At 41.0% G+C, this 13,523-nt stretch overlaps 1 protein-coding gene across 2 annotated transcripts; it reads right to left on the reverse strand.

Annotated features, from left to right (window-relative positions):
- Positions 1 to 1,478: 1,478 nt before the first annotated feature.
- On the reverse strand, positions 1,479 to 3,150 carry pou4f2 (POU class 4 homeobox 2). 2 transcript variants are annotated; one of them, XM_034130366.1, is made up of 3 exons: positions 2,920 to 3,012; positions 2,814 to 2,850; positions 1,479 to 2,527 (listed from the first exon to the last, which is right to left on the reverse strand). In XM_034130366.1, exons 1-3 carry the CDS (start codon positions 3,010 to 3,012, stop codon positions 1,584 to 1,586), a joined length of 1,074 nt encoding a protein of 357 aa, XP_033986257.1. In that variant the 3' UTR covers positions 1,479 to 1,583. The 2 variants fall into 2 exon arrangements, with proteins under 2 accessions (XP_033986257.1, XP_033986256.1); XM_034130365.1 differs by having other exon boundaries at positions 1,479 to 2,498; positions 2,818 to 3,150.
- Positions 3,151 to 13,523: the final 10,373 nt, after the last annotated feature.

Genomic DNA, 13,523 nt, shown 5'->3' on the forward strand with positions numbered 1-13,523 from the left:
CCCACAGCTAAACCGTTTCCAGCCTCCTCATCAATAAATAAATAGATGAATAAATAAAATAATATGAATATGTCTGGATGAGACACATTACCCAGTGTAGTCATGGAAAACGTCCAATTAAATGTTAAAGTTTGTTCTTTAATGAAACACATATTGCAGTTCAATAATTAAATAAATAAAAATTACATGGATGTAATAAATTAATAGAATAATTTAACCAGGAAACAGAAGCAACATACATTACAGAAATAAGTTACCTCAGCTAAAACAGCAATACAGCAAAAACCTGTACGGATATATTTATGTGCATCGACTGGTTCCAATGAAATATTTACATTGTACACGTATACTTCCATGAAGCTGTTTCTTTTGTCTTCAAGAAAAAACATTACTTAAACAAGGTGATTTTAACAAGCAACGACTTCATAATGATGCGCGTATATTTATACAAATAAATAGCAGAAAACATACATAAAATAATTCAAAAAGAGAATACTATCTCATATATATCTCGATTGTACCATCTCAAGTGTTAAAAAATTGTAAACTAAAATGTTGTGACTGTATTATTTCACAGTCGTTTCCCTTTAAACCAGAACAACACGCCTAACTTGCTGCAGAATTTGATTTTCTCAAGCAAAACGAGGAGGGGGGAATCCCAATAAATATATAATGAAGTAAACATGACCTCACTCAATAAATAGTTCATAAGAGACCGGCCCACGCTGGATTGTAAACTTATTGCAGCCGGCCAGAAATCATATTATTTTAATTGCGAGATTCTGTGAAAGCTTTACACGTGAGTCACTATTTCGATATTTCCACATACTGAGGCCTAATAATAAAAACCTTATACCTTAAATCCAAACCCCGGGCATCTTAAAAATAGATCCCTGAATTTGATCACACATGGTAACAAAATAAGTGGAATTAAATTACACATTTAGACACAAAATGAAGTGTGTGACAATTAAATTATTAATTTACAAAGGATTATTTGGCAGTAATCTAATATTAGCTTTCAAGACCAATAGTATGTTATTCTCTTAATCCCCTCATGGACCTTGAATAAAATGTCAAACTGCATCGTCATGAACTCGGGAGTAAAAATGTATCTTAACCTATAACTTAAGCCCAAAACATAAACACCAATAATCATCATAAGTGCTTCGAGTTAAACTAGTGTGTAAATAACAACGCTGTTTTCATTGGGGGTATTTATGCTAAAGCAAACTATAGTCCTCATTTTAAACGAATTATAATTAAAAATGAAAGCATAGAGTCCTGTAAGTAATACTGCGTTGACATTAAAAAGGTGAGGCATAGTAAGTGTGGAAACAGTGGTCTTACTTGCTCTGTCAAACGATGCTTTACTTGACTCCACGTCTCCCTCTCAGCGAGTAAAAGACGTGACATGTGGGCTTTTCGAGTTTTTCAGTCATTGTTCATTTTTAAAGGAATTTTTCGAAGTTCAGAGCACAAAGTCATCGATGATTGGAAAACAAGGTGTGAGATAGGAAATATGATACAAATCGTCTCTAAACAGTTCCAAGTCTTTTGGTGGGTGGTGGTTCAGAGCGGTTTCAGATACATGCAGAGTATTTCATTCTTTTCTGTTTCTGTCGCTGGTTGCAAAACCAGACCCGGACCACGTTCTTCTTCAGGTCCAGCTTCTCTGCGATTGCTGCGATTTTCTCCGAAGAGGGACGCGGCTGAATGGCGAAATAGGCCTCCAGTGACCTCTTCTCTGGTGCGGCTATCGATGTGCGCTTCCTCTTTTTCTCCGCGCCGTTGAACAACTCGGGTTTATTAAGTTTATCCCTGTGTGATTTCTCGGCTTCTTCTAGCCATGCTTGCAGGATGGGCTTCAGAGCGATCATGTTGTTGTGAGAGAGAGTCAGGGACTCGAATCGGCAGATGGTGCTCTGGCTGAGGGAGCCCACCCCAGGTATCTTCAGGCTGGCTAAAGCTGACCCTACATCCGCCTGGGTAACCCCGAGTTTGATCCGTCGCTGCTTAAACCTCTCAGCGAAGGCTTCCAAGTCCCTGGGATCGGCGTCCACGTCGCTCATGCCCATGTGCTGCTGTAGCCCGTGGGCATGAGCCATGTTGAGGGCTGCCTGGTGCATGTGGTTCATGCCCGCCATGTGGGCAGGGTGCGTAGCCGTAGAAACCACCGAGCCATCCGGCCCTGCCATGGCTCCTAGTGCCAGTCCCGGGGAGATGTGATCCAGCAGGTCCCCCTCCAGTGGCTGGTGGTGGTGGTGATGGTGGTGGTGATGGTGCTGGCCAGACGAATGAGAAATAGGACCCGAGGAGGCGGAGGAGGAAGACGAGGTGCAGGGGAGAGTGTTCATGGTGTGGTAGGTTGCGTCCGGCTTGAAGGGGCTGTGATGTGGAGGGTGGTGGTGGTTCTTGTTCTGCGAGGCTATATCCACCGCCGCTAGAGCTTCAGCCCGGGCCAACAAACTCTCATCCAAGCCTCCGAATATATTGCTCTGCAATTGCAAATAGAATGCACACATAGCTGTCAGTAGGGACTTCTCCCTCCACTCCTCGGTTTAAAACATTTCCAGAATGGGAAAAAAAAGAAATCAAAAAAAGAAAAAGGAGCACACAAAACAAGACACATGCAACATCCCAGGTCATAAAAATTAATACGCAAGGCAAAGCCGACTGAATACATAAGTTGAGCAGAGGAGGAAAAAAAATATGGAGGTGTTGGGTGATTTGCTGTGCAGACATGAAAAAAACATCAAGCAAAAAAAGTGGGCTGTCAAAATGTGCCTTTAAGCAGTGATTATGCAGAATACGTACCGGTGGGGTTGGGAGACAGGCTCTGCGCATCGCCTCCGAGCTGCCGCTGCCGCTGATGATGGAGTTGCTGTGTCGGGCGGAGGAGCAGGAGGACGAGGCTACATTGGAATTGGAGTTTGAATGCAACGAATACTTCGGTTCGGGCAAGCTGGTGTGGGCCATAGCAAAATGGTGCTTGCTGTTCAGAGACATCATCATCATATTTGCGGGCGTCCAAGCCTCGGCAAGTTCCTTTTAATAAGTTAAGACTCCGCCTCCTAGGATGGGAGTTGAAGCCCAATTGCTTCACAGGAATCTCAAGTCACTGGCGAGTAAAGTGTATTCTGAAGACGGTCGTCCAATACTGAAGTTATCACATCTATTTATTAATTCTAGTGGAGGTAAGGAGATCTTTTTTGGAAGATGAGATAACGCGAACATCAACAAGCCATGCAACTAAGCGTAGACGATACCTTTTTCCGTCTGGACGTGTAGCGCGATAGTTAGAAAATGAACCTGTTTTTTTTTCTCCTGCAACCGTCTCCACCTTCTATAATATTTTTTGTTTTGCCTTGGATTTTTTTGTGGCAGAACTCCTCAAAGGCGACGCCAGAAAAAATGGAAAAAGTTTCTTTCCGTCTCTTAGGATTTCCAAAAGACGTCAAGCTTAAAACAGAAGCCGATTTCGTTGACCTGTTTTGTTATTTTGTGAAAAGTTTCCGTCTTGAAATGACCGTAAGTGAGAAGTAATGGCGGTGACAGTCTCTGTACCTCGTTGAATGCTGCGGGGACCCGAACTGCCTCTGCTTTGAGGCGAAGGGCAGACTGAGTCTCTCTTCGCCTCGCTCTCTCTTTCTCTCTCTCTCCCTAGCCCCCCTCCTCTGACACACACACACACACTCCCCCTTTCTCTCTACAGCTCTGTCTTTCGCCCTCTCTCACACACACACACACACACACACACACACACACACACACACACACACACACACACACACACACACACACACACACACACACACACACACACACACACACACACACACACACACACACACACACACACACACTGTTTCCAGCTGTACCTGAAAAACCCTTTCATGATTTATTATTCTTCATTAGCCACACCAGCACCACCGCCACGGCCGCCGCTGGGGACTCTGCGCATGGGCAGTCTGCGACAAAGGCATTTCAAATGACTATTTCTTACCACCAGCACCTCGTTACCAACACCTCGTCTTATGAAGTTCAGAGACTTTTTTAAATCCGCTTTAATGCACCTGAAAATGTTTTATTGTTTTAGGATTGGAATATATATTGTAATTGTTCCAAACGCGCCTCCGATGAATACCTTGGACAGCACCAGTCCTATACTGATGTCAATATCCTCAACAAATATTATCGCTAAGAGATTTCTGTCAGTTTATATAGCCTACTATAAAAAATCAAGCTGTCATTTATTTTTCTTTCTTTCTTTCTTTGAAAAAAAAACTAATATAAAATGATTGGCAATTGCTCAGGTTACCTCAAAATGTAGTGGAAATGTTTCATATTGCTTGTAATCTTTTCTACTTTGTTGCAACGTATGAACCTTGAATAATTTTGTTGAAAAGACAAGAAATAAATCGGTAACCATGTAAGAAAATTATAACCTATTTTTCAATGTTTTGTATTGTTTTCTGCATGCTATGTTGCATGCACTGAAGGGCACTATACTTGTCGAATGTCGATAAAAGGGCATATTTAAAAATGATTATCACTATTAAATTGCAAATCTATATACTTGTCATATCAGACTATTCTCTCATCTTATCTCTCCTCTAATTAAGCCACCTCATTGGTTATTTAAATAATTTTATCACATTGTAATTAACAAGGGGTGTCTAATCTGTTTAATATGATCACGTCTTGGTGTAAGTCTCTCGGAGGTTTGAAAGTATTTTTATGGAAAACAATGCCTCTTGGATTTTTTCTGTATTTTCCTGTATGGCTCTACATTTTCTAAACACTGCTCTCTCTCCACACACACACACACACGCACACTCACACGCACAAAGGTATACATCCTGTAGTTATGAAGCAGTGATCAATGTCTTTGACAGGCAGTGGGGTTGACCCGTAAATCACCTTAAATGTGTTAATAATATACATCGCTAATGTTAAGGACTCCACATTAAATTCCCACCGTTTAACTGGAGATTATTAAGTATGGTGTTAATTATAATAATTATAGACACCGCCTCGGCATGGGGCCACAGCCGCGCGCCGCTGTAATAAGAGTGTGAAAGCGCGTTAATGGAGGCTACCGATGTTACCGCGTTAACGTGGCTTCCTGAACACGTCGGTATGTCAGTTCCCGTTTTTTTCCCTCTTGATTCACGCAGACATTTGCTACGTCCCCACGGCAGCGACAGAAACCCTGTTGGTGTTGCTGCAGCAGTTTTACAGAGAGCCATCATGTTGCCTCCCCAGCGGGACAACAGCCACCTCCAGACAGGAGACAGAGATCAGGCTCAGGAGACATCAAGGAGCAATCAGTGTCTGCTCCCATATACCGACAGACTGATCTATGATGAAACTTTAAAGAAATCATTTATATTTCACCACCACTAAATTGGTGTATGAAATTTTCATCCACAATGAAACACACAAAGTATATCTTAAGTCAAATAAATCAGCCTGAGCTGCTCCCAAGCAATTGACTTTGAAGTACGTTTTCAACACTTTCCTGAGTGTGTTCACGTAAGGCTTTACTTTCTGTGCAAACAGCGTTCTTTCTTTGAGGGAGGATAGTTTGTCAGACTGGTTAACATAATCACCTTTGAAGGGTCTGCCTCTGCAAACAGAAACACAATTAACAATCCTGGATATTTCTGTAAGAATCACAGACCCTTTTTTGGCTAATGTAGAAATTGATTTGATTATCATATAATGTAAATTGTATTTAGTCTATGTCTAATTAATATTCAGTTTGTTTATTAACATTATGACAGCTTATACATTTAGATTCATAAGCAAAATTGATAAATAAACAAAACCCCTGCCAAGATGTAATTTTAGGTAAGCCTACAATGGTATTAACAAATTATTTAACCATAACAAAAGATTTACATATAAAATAAGGATGCCAAATGATAAACATCACACACTTGAGATCGGGCTAGTTTTGTTGCCACTTTTTAAAACGTTACTCATTGTCAGCTGAATGCCCTACCAGTTTAGAAAAAAATTGGCCTCAATTTGTGTCGTCACACTGATCCAGTAATTGGTGTGAATGTTGCTATCATACAAAGACTTGTCTCAATGCAGGAAGGTGCAGTCGTTCCTTACCTTTACAAAACATAAACCCTCAGTAGAATTGTGCAAGGAAAGATTTCTCTCACTTCAATGAGCTTTACTACACATAAATACATCGGCACTGTCTGAAAAAAAAGTAAAAGCCCAAGTAAAATAGAGAGAGCAGATGCAGCAAGGCTTGATATAACTCAGGTGACTTGTTTGCTTTTTTTCCTCCTCACTCTCTTACTTGCATCCGAATCAAGGAGTGCTGCAGAGGTGTCTGTGTGCTTTACACAAAGACATACTCTTCTCAGCCTCCCTCAGGAGCTCTCCACGTTAACAATCCCAATTACACCGAGACCACCAGAGACAGCTGTTTTTATTACAGAGCCGCTCCTTTGTGCCGCCAACAAGGTATCTCCGCTCCTAGACTGAACACAGAGAAAAAGCTACACACAGAGAAAGAGGAGAGAAGTGTGGAGTGAAGTGGATGAAGTCTCTTGACTGCTCGCAGTGGTGATGCCTTTATTCACAGCTTCCCCCTCCCCTTTCTGATCTTGTGGAGCTCTTTACATGTCGGAGCAGAAGGTCAATGCTTGTTGGGAGAGGGTCTACATTCTACAAAGAGATCAGGATCTAACTCAAGGCAACAGCAAATCACACAAAGAAGGGGGGTGTTTCAGCCACTAACGGCAGTGCTTTATTTATTCATCTGCTTTACCTGGGAAATGTGACAGGTTCCACAAGGAACATTGTGGCTTTAATGTGTTGTTTAAATGCATACAACAAAAGGCAAAAGCCTTCAGGATTTACTAAATGTCACACTGTACTGTAGCTCTCAGGGGGAACAAGTGGCTCACCACTTGAGATAATGAAAGAGGTTTCAAAAACTGCACTTGAATTGCAGCTCAACTGGTATACAAACTGTGAGACAGTTTTGTGTTTGATCTCTACGTTGGTCAAAATAAAAGCTTCAACAGTTCTCAGTATATTCTAATTAGTTCGTATTGGTAGATACAGATACCGTTTTTCTGTAGTATTTTATTGGAGCGACTTTTCCTAAAACAGTTAATAGGACCTGAAATGAGCATCTAGTATTAGGGCAGGTTACGAGGACATTACCAAATAGGCAACCGTTGTGATTAAATAACACTTAATTGGATAATAACAAAAGAACATTGGAAAAGGCTAATAATCCTTGTAACCAAACCCCTTGGTCGCAACTTGCAGCCATAAAATTGCCTTATAAAATGTTCATCTTGGCGCCTCTGCGTTTTGACTCAGCCCAGTGGCCTTGTGGATAAACGTGTACATCCCAAGCAAAATAATAGAGATTGCATGTCAATAAATGAGTGGTGGATTCCTTATGCCATAACTGATCTTAGCCTAATTTAAAAGTTACATAATTCATTTTTGGCCACCAGGGGGCAGTGGAGCGAGATATACATATAACATGACATATTATCACCTTATGAAGTTATATGCTAAATATTTTTAGCTTACAGCTGATTATTTACACATGAACAATGTAAGCATATATTTGGAATTATTTGAAAAATATGAAATCTTCATTCAGCTCTGTTTTGATCACCACCATCTCCTGAGGGAAATGTTGGCTTCTTAATGGTTAACTGTTTCTCTGTCCCACCGGTTAGTCGCTAGCTTTTTCTGTCTGCCCTTTGGCCTTCAGCAGGGAGAATAGAGCTGGTATATCTGATGTCCTTTTCTGAAACAGCTGCTTTCTGCTAACAATACTGATGAGAGAGGTGAGATTAAATGGTAAAGTTGTGGGCCATGAAATCGGAACAAGAAAATGACAGTTATTAAATCCATTGTCAATATAAACATATTGATAATATGAGCTTTAACACATGTCTTTGTTGCTTGACCTCAGAGTTAATTTACTGTAACCATTATCTTCTCCTTACTGTAGCCATACCAACGTTGCTGCAAGCAGATATTTTGCAAATGTTATTAAATTATTTTAATTGTTGGTAGTTCATGTTAAAAAAGGTGGATATTGAATGTTATTTTGTGTTTCGTGCAATTGCACATATAAACAATTGAGTCTGTTTAGTGTCAATCACTTTAGTTAAGTTATTAGATAATGTGTCCATATTTCTCCATACTATTAAGCCCAATATCAACACGATTGACATTAAAACCAACAGCAAAGCCAGCTAACCTAGCCTAGTAGTGAAGCCATCCTTAGGCCATGACTGATTAGAAGCCTTGAAAGTGAAGTGTGCCATGAGGTCAGGAAAACAAATAACACCACCACCAATTTCCCTATTACGCACCAGCTACCACCCTTATGGGGGGAGGCATTAGATTCTGGCCCAGCCCTGCCTATTGGCTGCAGGGCAGCAGATTATAAGGTCAAGCCTCATAATGATGTCACATACCTTTAGGTACTTCAGATCAATATCGAGAGAGGCGCGTTATACCTGACAGCCAGTCAAATAAAGCCTTCCTGGCAAAGGGGAAAAAAAGAGACTCGCTTTGAGATTGTCTCTTCTGATAAAATGAGATCCGCTCTCATGCTGCTTTTGGCAAAGATCATATTGGTGGAAGCCTGTGTGATCTTAAAAACAATGTGGTCACACATGTGGCAAAAATAGCCTCCACTATTGACCAATCGCCCTTGAAAGACAATACAAAAACAATAACAACTTTACCATTTTAATTAGATGGTAAAGTGTGAGTTAGTTTAAACAGCATGCACCTGATGCATATGGTTGTGTCGAATAACGTTGACATGACAGGCGTTCCTTTGAGTAAACCTGACCTCATACGACGACAAACGATGGCGTGGAAGGCAGCGCATATGAGGAGTTACACCTCAGAGCATGTGACTATAAGGAATGCGTATGTCAAGTTCTGTACAAGTGATTAATGTAGCGGGATGATTGCAGAATTCTGTCCAAACTGAATGAACATTTCTTCTGCCTCTCATTAGTTTGACTGTCCCACGCGGTAATATATTGCTTGTCACTGGGTTGTCTAATGGTTGATGCTAATTGACCTCCTTTCCCCCTTTCTTCTGCACAAATGAAAAGATTTCCTCCGTCCTGTGATGGAGCATGTCACAACCTGATCCGACAAATTAAAAAGCTCTCTGCTGTCACACTGTCATCATTCGAAGCCCTTGCCTCATCAGCTATAATGATCATTTTTCTTCTCTCAAACCTCTGCATTGCACTGCCAAACATAATACTTAAGAGGGCACGTTGCTGCTGCTGCTTTGTGTGTGTGACACATCTGAATGTTTGTCATCTGTGAAATCTTCAATACTGTTAATCTTGAACTGTCCTTCAACCTATGCATTAGAGGTTTTTTCTATCAGGAATGAAGTTTAAGTTAGTGCTTGTTACATTTTCAATTCTGAATTCAACCTAGTACATTTTATGTTCACATACATTTTTTAGGAGTTCTACCTATATATGGAAAATATGCAGCATTTATTATTTATAACAACTCCAAATTTACAGCTGATTATATTTTATTTAAAGGCTTAAAAACATTACCTGTGTAACAGCCTCAGATTTTGTAACAGTTTGTCACATTTACCTGCCTTACACTGTCAAACTGTGAGAGGCTTTTAGTCCCCAAAAGAGTCTTACATTTTGGTAATTAGAAACACACAGATCATATCCATAATTAATCACATTAGCCCAATTTAAAGGGGACCTATCATGCAAAATGCACTTTTGTACGTCTTTTATACATGAATATGTGTCCCCGGTGTTCCAGGGAACTCACCAAGTGTCAGAAAACACAACCCTCTCTATTTTCCTCCATACCCAAATCTCTAAAAACGGGGCTGCAACGGATCTGATAAAAACTGATCCAGATTTGAACATTTCTCTGACGTCAGGACGGAGGAGCTGACCTATCAGGGGAATGAGAGGTTGCCGTGGCATGGTAACAGCATGGTAACACGATGCTCGTAACTCGGCCCCCTCCTTTGCAGGGGGGCGTGGTCAGCTGCAGCGCATGCAAAGACAGGGTGGAGGAGAGCAAAATATAGCGAAATGAGGCATGGCTAAAATGCATGATCTGTTTGGCATTTTGAAAAAGAAAACGTATAAATATACCTTATATAGGTATGGCCCTACAATATATTATTCAAATATAGCATGATAGGTCCACTTTAAGACTCACATACATCTTGATTTCACATTAAGACAAGACCAGGATCTGTTTTGAACAGCTTCACATTTAAATATGTTCTTATTGTTGTACTTCAAACATGTGGGTACCCTTCTGCGCAGCCATTGGCCTGAACATGATGGCAACATGAGAGCTCGGCCACTGCACATTATTGGCTGCAGGGCGACGATGACGCTCATTACCTGCAATCAGCTGCGCCATCTGTGGCCCAAACAGAAATTGAGCGTGGCATTTTACCTGCTGACTTTGTGTGTATAACTTTATAATTTATGCGGTGTACCCATACTATTGACAAAAACTCAGCGTGGTGATCAAAGCAAGCCATTCAGGAGGTTGGACAGGGCCACGAAGACAGGGCCTGTAACACTAATGATCTTCAAACGCTCGTCTATTTCACTGGGAGCTATGCACAACTCCCTAGCAAGTCCCGCGTCCTCCCCCTGGAGGTAATTGTGCCTGGCTGGTTAGGTGACAGGTGTCAAGTGGCCCCTCCTCAACCGATTCATCATGCTAAGCAGAGAGGAAAAGCCCATCTCTGTCTCTCCTTCTCTCTCTTTTTCTATCTGTCCCTCTGTACTTTTCTTTGGCTGTCTCTTTCTTGTAACCTCACATAACTACTTTGTCATCACCTCAGAGTGCCCTGATCACATATTAGCTTTGCTTCATGACAATGTTTGGAATGCAGTCAGAGCTCGGTCCACAACTTGCTGTTCAATAACAAACTGTTCATGTTGCAACATGTGCTTATTGACCACAAATGAATAAACTGTGTGTATGTGTTTTCATTACACAGAGAACAGAGCCGTACCTAACGATTATTTAAATGTGTCAATTAAACTGCTAGTGATAGTTTTTAATGAAAAATGCAAATCTCAAATATCTAATATATCATCTAATTGCTCAGTTTCCTATCACATGATACAAAGATGATTGCAGCAAATAATGGAAATGACTTGAAAATTACCTTAATTAATCACTTAATAAATTATCAAAATAGTTGCTGATTAATTTTCTGTTGCTGAGCTTGTCAACTAATCTGCTAATTCAGCCTTGAGTGGGATAAAGATAAAGACAACTTTGCATTGTGAATTGTAGTTATCCATTTGTATTACCCCATAGCCTCTGAATCATTATTCTGATCCACTTATTTACTTATTTATTTAAGTATAATGCCCTTATTTTATAGATGCAAAAGATGATTATAAGGAATCATGTCTTGTCTTGAATGAATAATCGATTCAACTAATTACTAATCATTTCAAACCAATTATGACGAAGCTAACGGTTTGTTTTTTAAGCTGGAGTTTTCTTTCTAAGCAGAATAACTAGTGAACGTTTAGTGAAGAAAAGCTGAATGGTGGGTCACTGACAGGCAGGTCAGGAGACTGGAGAAAAAATACTCTCTACATTGTGTGTGTATGTGTGTGTGAAGGAGAGAGAGAGAGACACACACACACAGTGAGAGAGAGAGAGAAAGAGAGAGAGAGAGAGAGAGAGAGAGAGAGAAAGAGAAAGAGAGAGACACACACACACACACACACAGTGAGAGAGAGAGAGAAAGAGAGAGAGAGAGAAAGAGAGAGAGACACACACACAGTGAGAGAGAGAGAGAGAGAAAAAGAGAGAAAGATAGAGACACACACACACGGTGAGAGAGAGAAAGAGAGAGACCACACCCTCCCTACGCCCGCCTGTCTAAGCAGAATCCCATAGGGACCTGCCATACACACGCTCTCTCACACACACACCCCAGTCATTAATTCCTGCTTTGCATCTCCACACCATGTAATATTTATGGGTCACCGCAGCTTTGTATTCACAAATGGAAACGCCAAGAGAAAAAAGGGAGAAGACACGATACCTCAATCAATCCTGTGAATAAGGTTCAGATTGTCACATCATGGCTTTTTTCCTCCACTAAGCCAGTGCTTAGGCAGCATTCTTTTCTTTGACCTCTAAACAAGTGTTTTTTATGACGGATTGTCAGACACAACCTTTGAGATGTAGTCACATTTAACTCTCTAAGAGATAAAAAAAAAAAGGCAAAGGTATTATATTTGTGACTGAAAATGTCATAGCTGCAGAATTTAAAGAACAACAAAATTGCATTAGTCAGTAAATGCGAATGCAGACTAAAAACCTTTTGCCAGAAATGATGCTGGAGCATATAACGACATACAGCACACGAGTACAAACATTTGCTGCTACTCAAAGTCTCCGCACTAATCAAGGGAAGTCTTTGGCTCCTTTCCTCCCTTCTACATCTGACAGATCATAATTGGGGGGCTTTTTTTTCACTTCCTAAGATGTTGCCGGAAACCTGCGATGCAACAGTGGGAGCCATACCCTCGCTGCCTTTCAAATCAACAGTGTTGTCAAAACAGAGCCCTGAGGAACCCCCAATAGAGCATGGCTCACCAGACCCCTGTAGAGATTTGAAGACCACTTTGGAACTCTAATCCACTCAAAATGTGCTGATAATTTTCCTTGCCAGGACACTCTCTGCCTGGTGTCACAAGAGTGGCCTCCTGGGTGCAGATCAGCCAATGATAACAAAGTAGCCAGATGTCTGGCGCTGGCAGAGTCCCAGAAGCCAGACAGCGGCACGCAGCAGCATCCGCTGTGGGCCACAGATCAAAGATACCTGAGAATTACTTATGGGCACAAAATATGTGTTGCTTACTCTACAGTTCCCATTAATAACAATCTGGGAGAATTTGTATTTCTAATTAACTCTTTTCTTTCGGCATACAAAGTGCTGTAGGTTGTCTTAGGCTGCAGCAGCAATTTTTACGTGGCAAGTGCGAGTCGACAACAGGAAGTCGGATGCAGCAGTGTCTGAAGAAGCCAGATCAGCTTTAAATGCAGTTCTGAGGCTCAGAACACCCCCTGACTTGCCTCAATAAACAAACAAACAGTGTTAGAGTCAGCAAATTTAGATTTATTCATGCTGTATAGGGCCTCCTTACACTGGCCCTTGATGAATACCTCGAAAGCTTTAAGTTTTGACATTGAACAGAGGTGTTAATGTCATTAGCGGGTTTGACTCTTGGTTATTTCTTCAAATGTGTGCTTAAACTGAGTACTACGTAATCTGTAAAGACCAAGCAAGTTACACAAGCATTTCCACTACATTTACAAATGGTGGCCACTAAGCATCTGACTCGCACTGATTTATTCTTACTACATCTTTTGAAGCCTTGGCTTGTTTTTCACCATGGTTGTTTGTGTTAGTAAGACTGACATTAAGAAGCATTGCAGTTCCATGTTGTTTT

The sequence above is a fragment of the Trematomus bernacchii genome, unplaced genomic scaffold (assembly GCF_902827165.1).
Source record: "Trematomus bernacchii unplaced genomic scaffold, fTreBer1.1, whole genome shotgun sequence".
NCBI lineage: Eukaryota > Metazoa > Chordata > Actinopteri > Perciformes > Nototheniidae > Trematomus > Trematomus bernacchii.

Excerpts from the sequence above, each read along its gene's own strand:
- pou4f2 (XM_034130365.1), bottom strand. The coding sequence starts at position 3,018 with ATGATGATGATGTCTCTGAACAGCAAGCACCATTTTGCTATGGCCCAC. Across the intron at positions 2,499-2,817 it reads CCTGTCTCCCAACCCCACCG|AGCAATATATTCGGAGGCTT; the intron begins GTACGTATTCTG and ends TTGCAATTGCAG.